General features: G+C 32.2%; 1 protein-coding gene across 1 annotated transcript; it reads right to left on the bottom strand.

Annotated features, from left to right (window-relative positions):
- Positions 1 to 3,283: 3,283 nt before the first annotated feature.
- LOC137809228 (uncharacterized) lies at positions 3,284 to 4,596 on the bottom strand. Its single transcript, XM_068610363.1, has 3 exons — positions 4,398 to 4,596; positions 3,442 to 4,164; positions 3,284 to 3,360 (listed from the first exon to the last, which is right to left on the bottom strand). The coding sequence occupies exons 1-3, from the start codon at positions 4,594 to 4,596 to the stop codon at positions 3,284 to 3,286; spliced, it is 999 nt and encodes a 332-aa protein (XP_068466464.1).
- Positions 4,597 to 12,882: the final 8,286 nt, after the last annotated feature.

Genomic DNA, 12,882 nt, shown 5'->3' with positions numbered 1-12,882 from the left:
ATAAATATTTTGTCTATAATCATGTTTAGTTTAAATTTGTCATAAACCAAATTAGTTGAACTTAAAAAAGAATCACATAAATTATAACTCTTAGTATTTTTTTTATTTTCATTTTTTAGTTCTTAAATTACTACTAGATTATTATCATTTTTAAATACGTTTCCATTGTCATCTTCTCCAAAACTCGTTTTCGAAAATTTTCCGAAATATTTTTTGAGTGCAAAGAGCAATTCCAGTGGTGCGAATAGCAGAATTTGTTCTGTTTGTAAATTTGAAACAGATCTTGAAAATCCGTTCATCTTTTACAGATTTTGGCGCGATTTTGGTTTTCTGAAAACATGTTGCACGAATTTGAATCTGTGGTTGGTGCGAAATCTAGTCGAATTGTTCGTTGTTGTTTCACTGGAAATTCAATGCCATACAATTTTCAGAACAAGCAGATAAAGTGTTTGTGAAAATGATTCATCCAAAACTTTGGACCAGTAATGAAATTGATTGCTATTTTATGAACCTTGGTACAAAGTTCTACTGCAGATTTTAGCCGAATTAGCTGGTGCAGTGGTGCAGTATTTCTTGTGCTGTTTGAAAACTAAAAGCAGTAGCTAATCTGCCATGTAAGTTTCTGTGCAAATTTTGTTTGAAGCTGCAGCAAAGTCTAAGCCGCTGCTGGACATACAAACCTGCTGAGATTCAGTGCAGTATTTTCTTCTTGCGCTAGTTGAAATTTAATCTGGTGATTTGCAAATTGAATTTGTTGTTTGGAATTGAGGTGCAGTTTATTTACGTGAAATTTGGTGAATCTGGAAAATGCTTTTCAATAGTTAGTTGACTTACATGGCAAATTAAAACGGTGAAATTGGAGCATGGTTTCCATATGCAGAAAAAATGAATTGCAATTTGATTTGAAAATCTGAAATTTGCTTGTGATCCGAAGCTACTGGTGTTTGTTGAATCTGAAAACAGATTACCATTCTAAATTAATACTTGTGAAATTAGTTGTTTTGGTGCAACTTTCAATTTCAATTCCAATATAGTGCTGGCTGGAATTGGCAAATCAATTGAAAACAAAATGGTGTTCCAGGTTGATTGAAAAGTGAAGCAAAAAGTGCAGTAGTCACGGTTTTGATCAAATTGATAGGAGAGAGAAATTGTTAAATTGGCGAGCAGTTAAAAGCTAAAATTTGGTGCATTAATTCTGCTGGTTCACTTTTTTGACCAAATCAAATTCAGGGTTTTTTTACCAACCTGGGGTTATTTTTTTTCTTTTTTCCAAAATGATCCGTTTAAAAAATAGATTTAATTACCTTATTCGTCCTTACATTTTGAGTCAATATTCAATTTGGTACTATGGTTTTTAAAAAAATTAATTTGATCTCTATATTTTTTAAAATGTATTCAAATTGGTTCTTTCCGTTAAGTTTCACCTTAGGTATTGCTTAAGTGGCGAAAGGGTGTTTATGTGAGAGAATAATAATATTAATATTATTATTCTTAATATTAATATTAATTTTCTTAATATTAATATTATAATTATTACTATTATTATTATTATTAATATTATTTTTCTTAATAATAATATTAATATTATTTTTCTTAATATTAATATTAATATTATTTTTCTTAATATTAATATTATTTTTCTTAATATTCATATTAATAGTATTTTTATTATTATTCTTAATATTAATATTATTTTTATTAATATTATTATTATTATTACTATTTTTATTATTATTTTTATTATTATTAATAATAATAACAGCAGCAACAATAATAATAATAATAATAATAATAATAATAATAGTAATAATAATAACATTAATAATAATAATAATAATAATAGTAATAATAATAATAGTAATAATAATAACTATAATAATAATAATAACAATATTAATAATAATAATAATAATAACTCTTAATTTCACATCTCTCTCCACATAAATACTCTCTCTCCACATAAACACACTCTCTCTATATAAACACTCTCTCCGCCACATAGACATTCTCTCTCTGCCACGTAAGCAAGAACTGACGCTGTTAGGAGGGACTTAACGGAAATGACCAATTTGGATACATTTTAAAAAACATAGGGACCAAATTGATTTTTTTAAAAACCACGGTACCAAATTGAATATTGACCCTAAATATAGGGACGAATGAGATAATTAAATCTAAAAAATATTACAAATTTGGGTAAGTTGTGTTAATATGGCACGACTTCATATGCACAACTCGTCCCAATTTGACACGACTCTGTCATGTCATACCGAAGTCGTGTCAACTTGGCACGACTTCTGCCACGTCATTATTTTATTTTATTTTTAAATTTTATTGTTTATATATTAGGTAGTAAGTTATGTAATGTTAAAAATTAATATGATACATAACTTTCTAGGAGCGTTAGTTTTAAGGAACAAAAAATGAATAATCGTTTATGGATCATGTTTGAATCGAATGAATAAATACATAGCTAAAGAAAATGAATGTTCTAAGAGTGTTATGAATGAATAAATACATAGATAAAGAAAATGAGAAAATTAATAATCAAACTTGAATTGAATTTTATTATTAAGTTTGTATGTGCGGACAATTGCTTCTATTGTGACCTTCAGTTCTACAATATGAACATATTTTTGACTTATTTGGAATTGAATCATCCATTTCATTACGAATGTGTTGAGTGTTAGGTCTTCCTGATTTATGTCGACACATGATGGGGTCAGGTAAGAAATTTGGTCCCGTGTAAGTAAATCAATAATCCTGATTTCAAACTGGATTAAATTGGACCTCATAAGCCTTTAAAATATTGTGCAGACGGTATATTGGGGCCACAAATGTTGTTACCTGTAAATGACAAAATGAGCAAACAATAATTACATGTGGACAAGGCAGATGTATAGCTTGAAATTCCCCACAATCACACCACCATTCATTTAATTTAACTGTGTATGTCATTGGGTAGAGTCGATGTTCGATAGTCAGCATATCTTCTACGTCAAAGATTGAATTTTCTCGGTCATATCTTTGCACATGACACATAGCAGATTGTGCTTCATTCTTTCGTGGCAGAGCGACTATATCTTCTGGGAATTTATGTTCGACTCGCAACATGCATTGTATTTTGGTCGCTTGTTCAACACGGAGTTGATGCACAAATCGGTAAGGATCGGGCCCCTTTCAAAACGGAGTTGATGCTTTCAGCAAGATTTGTTGTCATGTGCTCGTACCTCTTGCCCCCGTCATAGGCTTGTGTCCATTTTTCCAATGGTATTTGATCAATCTAAGAGACTGCCTGTGGAAATTCTGCTTGCATAGCCGATAACTTTGCTTGTAGAGTTAGCTGCTTCATTTCATAACCTGTAACAATTTCAAAAAAGATATTAACAGAAAATGTTGTGAAATGTTTGAAGTGTGTGATTGAAGTTAAGAAATGTTTACCCATGTTGATTAGTTTCCGCTTTAAGTCAACATTTTTAAACCTCTTATTGAAATTGGATGTTATATGACGTATGCAATACACTAAGGTTAAACCATCTTCTTCGGAAACAACTTTTGGAGATTGTAATGTTGATAATATTGTTGTTCCTCTATCCGTAGTCATGCATAAATTTGACTGAGGTGTGACATATGCTTGTAACAATTGGAAAAACCATATAAGGACTTCCTTTGTTTCACCTTCAACAATGGCGAAAGCTAACGGAAAAATGTTCTGATTCCCATCTTGACCGATGGCAGTCAATAAAGTGTCGTGATATTTTCCAGTCAAGAATTGGCCATCAACTTGAACTATGGGTTTGCAATATTTGAACCCTTCAATGCATGGCTTGAACGACCAGAACACACGTTCTAAGATGTAATTAGATTCATCTTGAACACCATCAACAACATACGGACGAGTAATATATTGCACTACAGTTCCAGGGACACTGTCTTGTACAACTTGCAACCACCTTGGAAGATGATTATATGATTCGTCCCAATCACCGAACTCCATTGCAAGAGCCTTTTGTTTGGCTACCGTTGTTTTTTTATACGTCACCAAATAACCAAGTCGATTCTTTATTTCCATAATTATAGTTTTTATCGGAATGGATGGATTCGCTTTGACGGAGTTAACGACGAAGGATGCTATTTGGCTTGAATCTAAATTTTTTTGATCAACTGAACATATGTGTTTAAACAGGTGTGAGAAGCTTAAATTTTTTTGATTTCCCATTGTTGTTGTATTTTTGTAAAAGAGGCTCGGATGCGCCATTGGCAACCGTTGTTGTAATGAATGCAACGTGCAGTATATTTATTCGGCTTTGATTCCACCACCATAAAGTTGTAACCCTAAGCAATGTGGTATTGTTTGATTGCATTCAAAGTTGACTCCTTTGATTTGAAAGACGTGCCTTTCGAAAGGTCAAAATGTATATTGTGGGTTGTACGACTAAATGATTGAACATTGTCGTTGGATGAAGTTGGGAAGGTTTGTTCCTCCGTAATGTACTCCTCTTGTTCATCATCTTCACTGAATTCATGAACCATATCTCTGATAATAGGTTCTTTCTTAGTGTTCGAAGAACTTCCACCAGAATACCAGGAATCCATATACATCTGATAAATGTCGTTTTGCTGTCAAATTAATATGATTCTAGCGTAGACTTGTCTAACACTAGAGAAATGATAGTATAATTGTGGTCAGATGACCCCAAGTCGTCTCCCAATGAATCCAATAGTAAAATCAGTAGATCATTGTTTAGAATTTATCTACAAGCAATAAAAGTTAGTAATAACAATAATAATAAAAAGGGGCTTAAGATAGTTATGCAGAAAATATAAAAGAGATTTAAATAGAAAATAAAAAAGCGATTGATCCCCAAGTTCTTCCACCATTGAATTCTTCACAAGTTCTCTAAAGATTAATCTTTTCTCAATCCTCCAACAGAGCTAAACCAGATTGAACATGTGCCGATCTGATTCAATTGAAACTCACTAGTAAAACATGCGTCTACTGGTTTAATCAATACCCACTTTGTTCCATGCGTATACTCCATGGGAATGCTTACCTTCTCTCTCTTGAATCATGCGTCCAAGAAATTAATTAGAACAATGCGAACTAATTAAGAAACCAAAGTTTAAGACAAGGAAGACAAATCATGCGTTCAAGTACAACCTCTCACAAAAACTAGTTTTCCAGGAGATTAGACAATAAAAACAACTGCTATAGAGAATTAAAAATCGAAACTTTTATTGAACAAAACCTCAGAACTCAATGGGAAGTTACAAAAGAATCAACCAAAAAGGTTTAGCCTTCCATGTGGAGGCAAAACAAAAGAATTACAAAGAAGAAAATAAACTAAGAAAACCCTATGAAGCTCCCCCTTTTCTCCTTGATGCTTGTGTCCTTTTATAGGCTTTTCTGCTCCAAGGATTTTGGGAAAATATTGTAGTTTATATTTTGTTAATAGTTTCCAAGTTTCCATCTTTCCAGAATTCTTGTACTTTGTAGAAGATTTGCTTCCAATTCTGTTTCTGAGATATTGTAGATTTTATTTTCTCTTTATTCTCCTCAAAATTTGTTTCCTGGTTCAAGAAGTAACTTGGACTTTTGCATATTTGGCCCATTCACAAAGGTAGATGCTTCCTCCGGATAATTTACTCTAAAAACACAAAATTAACAATAATAATAGTTAAGGCTCAAATAAACCCAATTATAAGAATATTAATGAAAACAATGGATTTATTTACTATTATAGTCTAATAATCTATGAATAAGGCTAGTGAGTGTGAATAAATATATGCTCATCAACACCGTAAATATAAAAGAAAAAAATATGGAAGGGAGTTCTTATACACTCTCGTAGCAATGTATGGAAGAATGAATGGAATGGTACCTGGTACTGCAATGCATATATTTGAAAGTATGTTTAGTTTATGATTCATTCATTATATTTCCTATAAGATTTTCTAAAAATCAGGAATTGACCTGCACAACTCAACATGATGTGCCAAAAAACTATTTTCATTTTTTAAAATTTTAATAAGTTTATAATATAAAAAATTAATTGGAAAAAGCATGGATGAAACCAAAACCCAATCATTCACAATAAAATAAGTACTTGACGTGAAACACACATTCATGTACCAATTTTTTATTTATTTTTTAACTTTTAATATGTTTGAAAAATAAAAAATTAATTAAAAATAACATGATTTTATGTAAGAAAATATTTGTGCATGAAACTGAAATGGCTTAACCGAAAGACCAAAAACTAAGGAAGATAATCATACTAAAGAAAAAAAAAGTTTATTTAGCACAAATCTGAAAATGTGAAATAACACAAATATCTGTAGTATGTATGAAGCCTTGGAGAGAGTTAAAACACACATCAAAACTTACTAATATTATAACAATAAAGAATTGAATCTACAAAACCTTTACAGATTCTTAAAACATTGAATATTAAATAAAATGAGACACCTTTTTTTATTACCATATATAAAATTATATATAATAATGACGGATAGAAATTAACTAATACGAAAAATTATTTAAAAGAGAAACATTTCTTAACAAATTAATTTATTATTTTTCCTTCACTCAATTAAATTTCACCTTCATAATCTATCTTAATTTGTATCGCACAAATTCTTTAAATAAAGGTTCAATTTTAATAAACAATAATACTTAAATTATCTCTAAAAAACTACATTAAATTATATCTTAGAACAAAAAATGTAATTATTTGTTACCCATAGAGATTGAGGAGATCAATGCTTTGAGGATGGGTTCTCTCTAGAGACACTTGTTGGGTATGAAGCCAAGACCAATTGGGTTGGGCTGACTAGGCACCATGTTTAGTGGGTGGGTTTAATCATTATGTCCCTTTTATAATCTCTATTTAAAGAGATCATTGTACTTGTAATTGGTGTGCAACAGAACAGAATGAAAACCTAATAGTTGCCCGTGTGGATGTAGGTTGCAGTTGGCGACCGAACCACGTTAAATCTTGTGTTGTTTATTTTCTGTATTTGATTCGTGATTGTATGTTGCTTCCGCGTGCATTTTTTCCATCAAGTGGTATCAAGAGCCTTGGTTCGTTTACACACTAGAGATCCGATCAGCAGAAATTAATCGACGAGACGTGAAAATTGCAGTTGCAGTAGTGTCCCAAAGTTAAAGTTTCGCAGAGGCGACATTAGTGTCCCAAAGCTAGGGTTTAGCAGAGGCGGCATCAGCATCCCAAAGCTAGGGTTTTGCAGGGGCTACAATAGCGTCCCAAGGCTTAGGGTTTCACAGCGGTGCAAGGAGGAGGCTCCAAAATCTGCTCCACAACAGCGGTGACTAGCGACGGTGGTGGTGCAGAGCGTCAGTGCAGTGGGGACTGCGACCAGGTCTGTGGGTGAGTGATTTTGGGTGGTGCAATTTTTGTGGTTTTGATTTTAAAAAAAAAAAAGATTACCAAAATCTGAAATTAGTTGTACCGAGTATCTCGACTAGTCGTTTGAGATGGCAGAAGACGGGAAGTTCCGAATTAAAAATTCGATGGTACAAATTTCAGTTGGTGGAAAATTCAAATTAAGGATTTGCGAGTTCAGTTACTGAGCACATCAATAAAATGAATTCGATCTTAGCCAGACTTATGTCAGTGGGCATTAAGTTCGATGATGAAATTCAAGATTTACTACTGTTATCGTCTTTGCCTGACAGTTGGTTCAGAACGGTTACAGCAGTTACCAGTTCAACGGGATCCGATTGATTCACTTTTGAGAAGATTCGTGATCTCATTCTTGGCAAAGACGTCCGAAGAAGGAGTTATGGGGAATCATCTAGTGAATCGCTATATGTCATCAGAGGTAAGAAAAATATCAGAGATAGTGGGAGCAAGAACAAAGGAAGGAGTCAGTCAAACACTCGGGATTGCTTAAGTGTAACATGTTGTAACTGCAAGGAGGTGGGGCATTTCAGGAATCAATGCCCAAATGATAAACAAGTTAACATTGTAGAAGATTCCGCAGACGAGGACCTCTTAGTCTGTTGCGCGGATAACAGTGTGGATTCCTGGGTCATGGATTCTGAAGCATTGTAGAATCTAGTTATTGGAGACTTTGGAAAGGTAAGACTAGCGGACAACAAAACTCTTGATGTTACAGGCATGGGTGACATAGTGTTGAAGACACCAGTTGGTTTATGGACTTTGAAGGATGTCAGAGTTGTTCCAAGCTTGAGGAAAAGTTTGATTTCTGTTAGGTAGTTGGACGAACAGGGACATGAAGTGCAGTTCGGAAATCAGCAGTGGAATGTCGTCAAGGGAAATCTTGTCATGACCTGCGGAAAAAAGAGAGGTTAGTTGTATATGGTCGGATTACCGTGTCTGAGGGAGTGATCATCCCAGTTCAGAAGATAAACAAAGTCCAGTTCACAAAATCTCGTGGGCAGAAGAGGGTTGTCTTTACAAGAGAGAAACTCAGAGCCACAGGTCAGATTCAGGATGAACGAGCATGGAAAGGTTCAGGTAGACCAGTTAGAGGTACTTGTGGCAGTGGGAGCACGGATTGTGCTTCAGCTGAGGTTCCTAGACGACAGTGGGTTAGGAGAACCAGTATTCCAGCTGTTGAAACTTCTCCAGAAAATTTCTTGTTGAATATGAAGAGTGTTTGTTCTCAAGTTGTTCCAGGATCCGGCAATTCATGTAAGTGGGAGTCGGTAGGAAAAGAGAACGGGTCAGTGACTGACGTGTTGAAACTTAGGGGAGTTTTAACGAAGTCTTCAAAATGATTAAGAAGGTTGGTGGCAACTAGAGGTGAACATTGTTCCGTGACTTCAAGTGGGAGATTGTTGGGTATGAAGTCAAGACCAATTGAGTTGGGCTGACAAGACACCATGTACACAATTGAAGCGCAGGTGAACATTGTTTCGTGGCTTCAAGTGGGAGATTGTTGGGTATGAAGCCAGGACCAATTGGGTTGGGTTGACTAGACACCATGTTTAGTGGGTGGACTTAATCATTATGTCCCTTTTATAATATCTATTTAAAGAGATCATTGTACTTGTAATTGGTGTGCAACAGGACAAAATGAAAACCTAATAGTTGCCCGTGTGGATGTAGGTTGCAGTTGGCGACCGAACCACGTTAAATCTTGTGTTGTTTATTTTCCGTAGTTGATTCGTGATTGTGTGTTGCTTCCGCGTGCGTTTTTTCCATCAACACTGTCTACGTTGCACGCTTTAGCTTATTCAAACTCTCGTTTTTTATAGATGAGAGTGGGTTCTCTCGCTCACGCACTAAATTCACATGCAAGGGTCACAGCTTGGCAGGTTTGCTTTGCCAGATTTGCTTTGTCTTCATTCAACAATGAAAGAAGAAAAACTTTGTATTTTCAAGGTGCACCGCAGCTTTAAAGTAGATGTAAGAAGCGTGCTTCGAAATAGTAAGACAGACTCCTTGTTGACCAATTTTTAGTCCTTAAATGAAGGGGTATTTCCAAGCATATTTTTTGGACTGAAATGACGATGCATGCATAGCCTCACATATTGATATTAAATACCAACTTACACTCTGCACTCTTTAGCCAAATCACCTTCTTGCGAAACTTGAGTCTGTACGCATAGCCTCAGATATTGATATTAAATAGCAAGCTACACTCTGCATCTTTAGCCAAACCACCTTGTTGGGAAACCAAGCCGGAGAAGAAATTTTATTACCAACTACACCTGGAACCTACTTGTGGGCACTGTTCTGAAGAAATCCATCTTCTAGTTTAATATATAACTTCTTCACTGTAGAACCTACTTGTGGGCACTGTTGAAGACATCCATCTTTTAGTTTGATACATAGACTTCTTCATTGTAGTTGAGTGTTGCTAACTCACTAATTCATAGTCTTCATAATATATGTTGTAAGTTCCCAACCAGAAAATTATATTTATTGTATGATTTAATTTATAAAAACTGTTTGTAGAATTTTTTTCTACTTATTACGATAATTATTTTCTATATAGGATTAGTAATATTTCATTAAGATAACTTATGAAAGTTTACAACTATTTTATTTGGATTTGTTTAAAGATATTCCAGTATCATGAATGAATTATAATCTATGAAGTTTGGATACGATGGTTGGTCTCCGCTTCCGCATGTCGAACGCGTATCAGATGCGGACACCCGACGGAAGCACGAATGACACGGTGTCAGACGACTTGAGCTGGGTCGGAAAACATAGAAGATGAAGGGTTTCTGAGAAATTTTTTCAAAATGAAAAGTGCAGACTGTAGGTAGATATTGTGAAGTGGGAAATTATGAAATGAATTTATTTATGACAATGACTCTGCTTTTTCAAAATGCATTCATTATTAAATTATTATTACTTTCACTCTAACACTAATGGTGTCGTGCCTCTCCATTTTAAATTTAATATTATTATGTTTTAATTTAAATACAATTTATTATATAATTATATAATATTCTGTATATTTTTATTTTACTTTATTTTTAAATTTCAAACATAAAATTATTTTTTATAATTTAAATTAATTTTTAAACAGTAATGTTTTGTTAAAGATTAATATTTTAAAATAAGATTAAACTTTAACTTAAAAGAAATAAAATATTGTTATGAAAATATAACCACTTAATTATAAATATTTTTATGATTATATAAATATGTAAATATGTAACTATAACTAGATAAATATTCGTATGATTATGCAAATATGTGAATATAATCTTTTAAAGATAAATATTTGTATAATTATGTAAATATGTAATATAACCACTTAATGATAGATATTTATGGTTATGTAAATATATTCACATAATGATAAATAATTTTATGATTATATAAATATGACTACTTAAAGATAAATATTTGTATAATTATGTAAATATGTAAAAAGAAATAAGATGATACCTAAAAGGACAAAGGATCTAGTATGTATCCATAGTAATCTTCGTCTTCTCTCAAGAAATTTCTCAAAATACAAAGAAGAAAAAAACTAAATTGTGGGATATTACATGATATGATTTTTTATTGGATGAAAATGGATTTTTTGAGATTGCTAATTTATCTCTTGATGAACTAGAATTAAAAGCTGTATTTTCCAATGAGGATGAATAATTCAATAAGGATGAATAAATATAAAAATTCAAACATTATAATTTAAATATGTTTATCTTTTGTTAAATTTTTTTATAAATAATTTTTTAATATTTTCATATTAGGAAGTATAATTTTAACTGTATCTATGGACATAACATTCTCCTAAGATATGAAAATTCTGTTTGACCCCATCTACAGACGTCCAGAAAATCTTTTATTAGTCCTAGAGTGTAATTATGGTTTTTTAAAATTTCGCAGCTGCAATTCTGACAATTCTGGCGACATCGCGAAGATATTTAGTGCCTTTGTGACCATGAAATTGAGACTACAGTGGTTGCATTTGTTTGCAGACTCAACTCAGAGACTCTTAGAGTATGAAAGATTGAGACAAAACTAAAAGTCTTAGTATGAAAGATTGAGACAAAACTGAAAGCATGAATAATCTGTGATTCATTGTAATTGTTTATAATTGTTTATTGTAATTGTTTATAATTGTTTATAATTTTGTTATTAGATTTGTTACTGTGATGCAATTATTTATATTATTTAAATTATTCATAGTATATATAAGTATTTACAGTTATTTAATCATTTGAAAATAATTATAAAACTTATACTTTTTATATTTTAATATAAATGGTATTTAAAAAAATAAACTGGTTTACGAAAAATGTATCATTTGATTTGTGATAAAAATAATTATTAGTTCAGACAAAAAAAAATCATAATTTATGATTTGTTTATAATTTAGTTATTTGTGATTTGCTACATTAGTCAAATTATTTATATTATTTAACTTATTTAAAATATATATAATTATTTATAAATTATTTAATTATTACAAAATAATTACAGTACTTATACATTTTTATATTTTAATATAAATGGAATTTTAAAAAAATAAACAGGTTTAAAAAATGTATTATTTGATTTATGTTGAGAAAAAAATTAATAATTTATTATTCATTATAGTGTTTAATATTTTGTTATTTGTGATTTCTTACATTAGTAAAATTATTTATCTTATTCATAATATATATAATTATTTACAATTAATTAATTATTTGAAAATAATTACAATAACTATAGAACCGTTTTTTATGGCATTCGGACGTCGTCTACCTTGTGATATGTCTCTATTGCGCCTTCAAAATAAGCATGTTACTAAATTCGGGAGGGTAACGAACGATTACTACGACCAAGACGACATGCCATCTGGGTTATTATCCACCTCCAATTTGTAGATCTCTGAGTCATTCATATGATAAATGTAGCTAGATTTGGACATCTACTAAGCATTCCCTCCATCGACATTAACCATCACTTGATCATTGCACTAGTTGAGAGATGGAGACCAGAGACCCATACTTTTCATTTTCGACTTGGAGAGTCCACAATCACATTACAAGATGTGGCTCTACAATTAGGTCTTTCCATCAATGGTCAACCTATCACTGGATTCACAAGTGGGGACATGGTTGAAGTGTGCCAATACTTGTTAGGGTCCATCCCTTCCCTTAATGTAATTAAAGGGAATACCATAAAATTATCATGGTTGAACAACAACTTTCAGCAATTTTCGGTTGATGCTACAGACGATGTCATTGCTCAACATGCTAGAGCACATATTCTTTCATTAATTGAGAGTTTGTTAATGCCAAACACATCAATAAGCAGAGTACATCTAATGTATATGTTATTATTAGCTGACTTGACCCATGTCGCCACTTATAGTTGGGGTTCAGCTGTGTTGGCGTGTCTTTATCATGCATTAGATCACAGAATTGACTATCAC

Source organism: Phaseolus vulgaris, chromosome 2 (assembly GCF_051622355.1).
Source record: "Phaseolus vulgaris cultivar YP4 chromosome 2, ASM5162235v1, whole genome shotgun sequence".
Lineage (NCBI taxonomy): Eukaryota > Viridiplantae > Streptophyta > Magnoliopsida > Fabales > Fabaceae > Phaseolus > Phaseolus vulgaris.
Note: the sequence above shows the minus strand (reverse complement) of the source record. Positions and strands in the feature narration are given on the sequence as shown.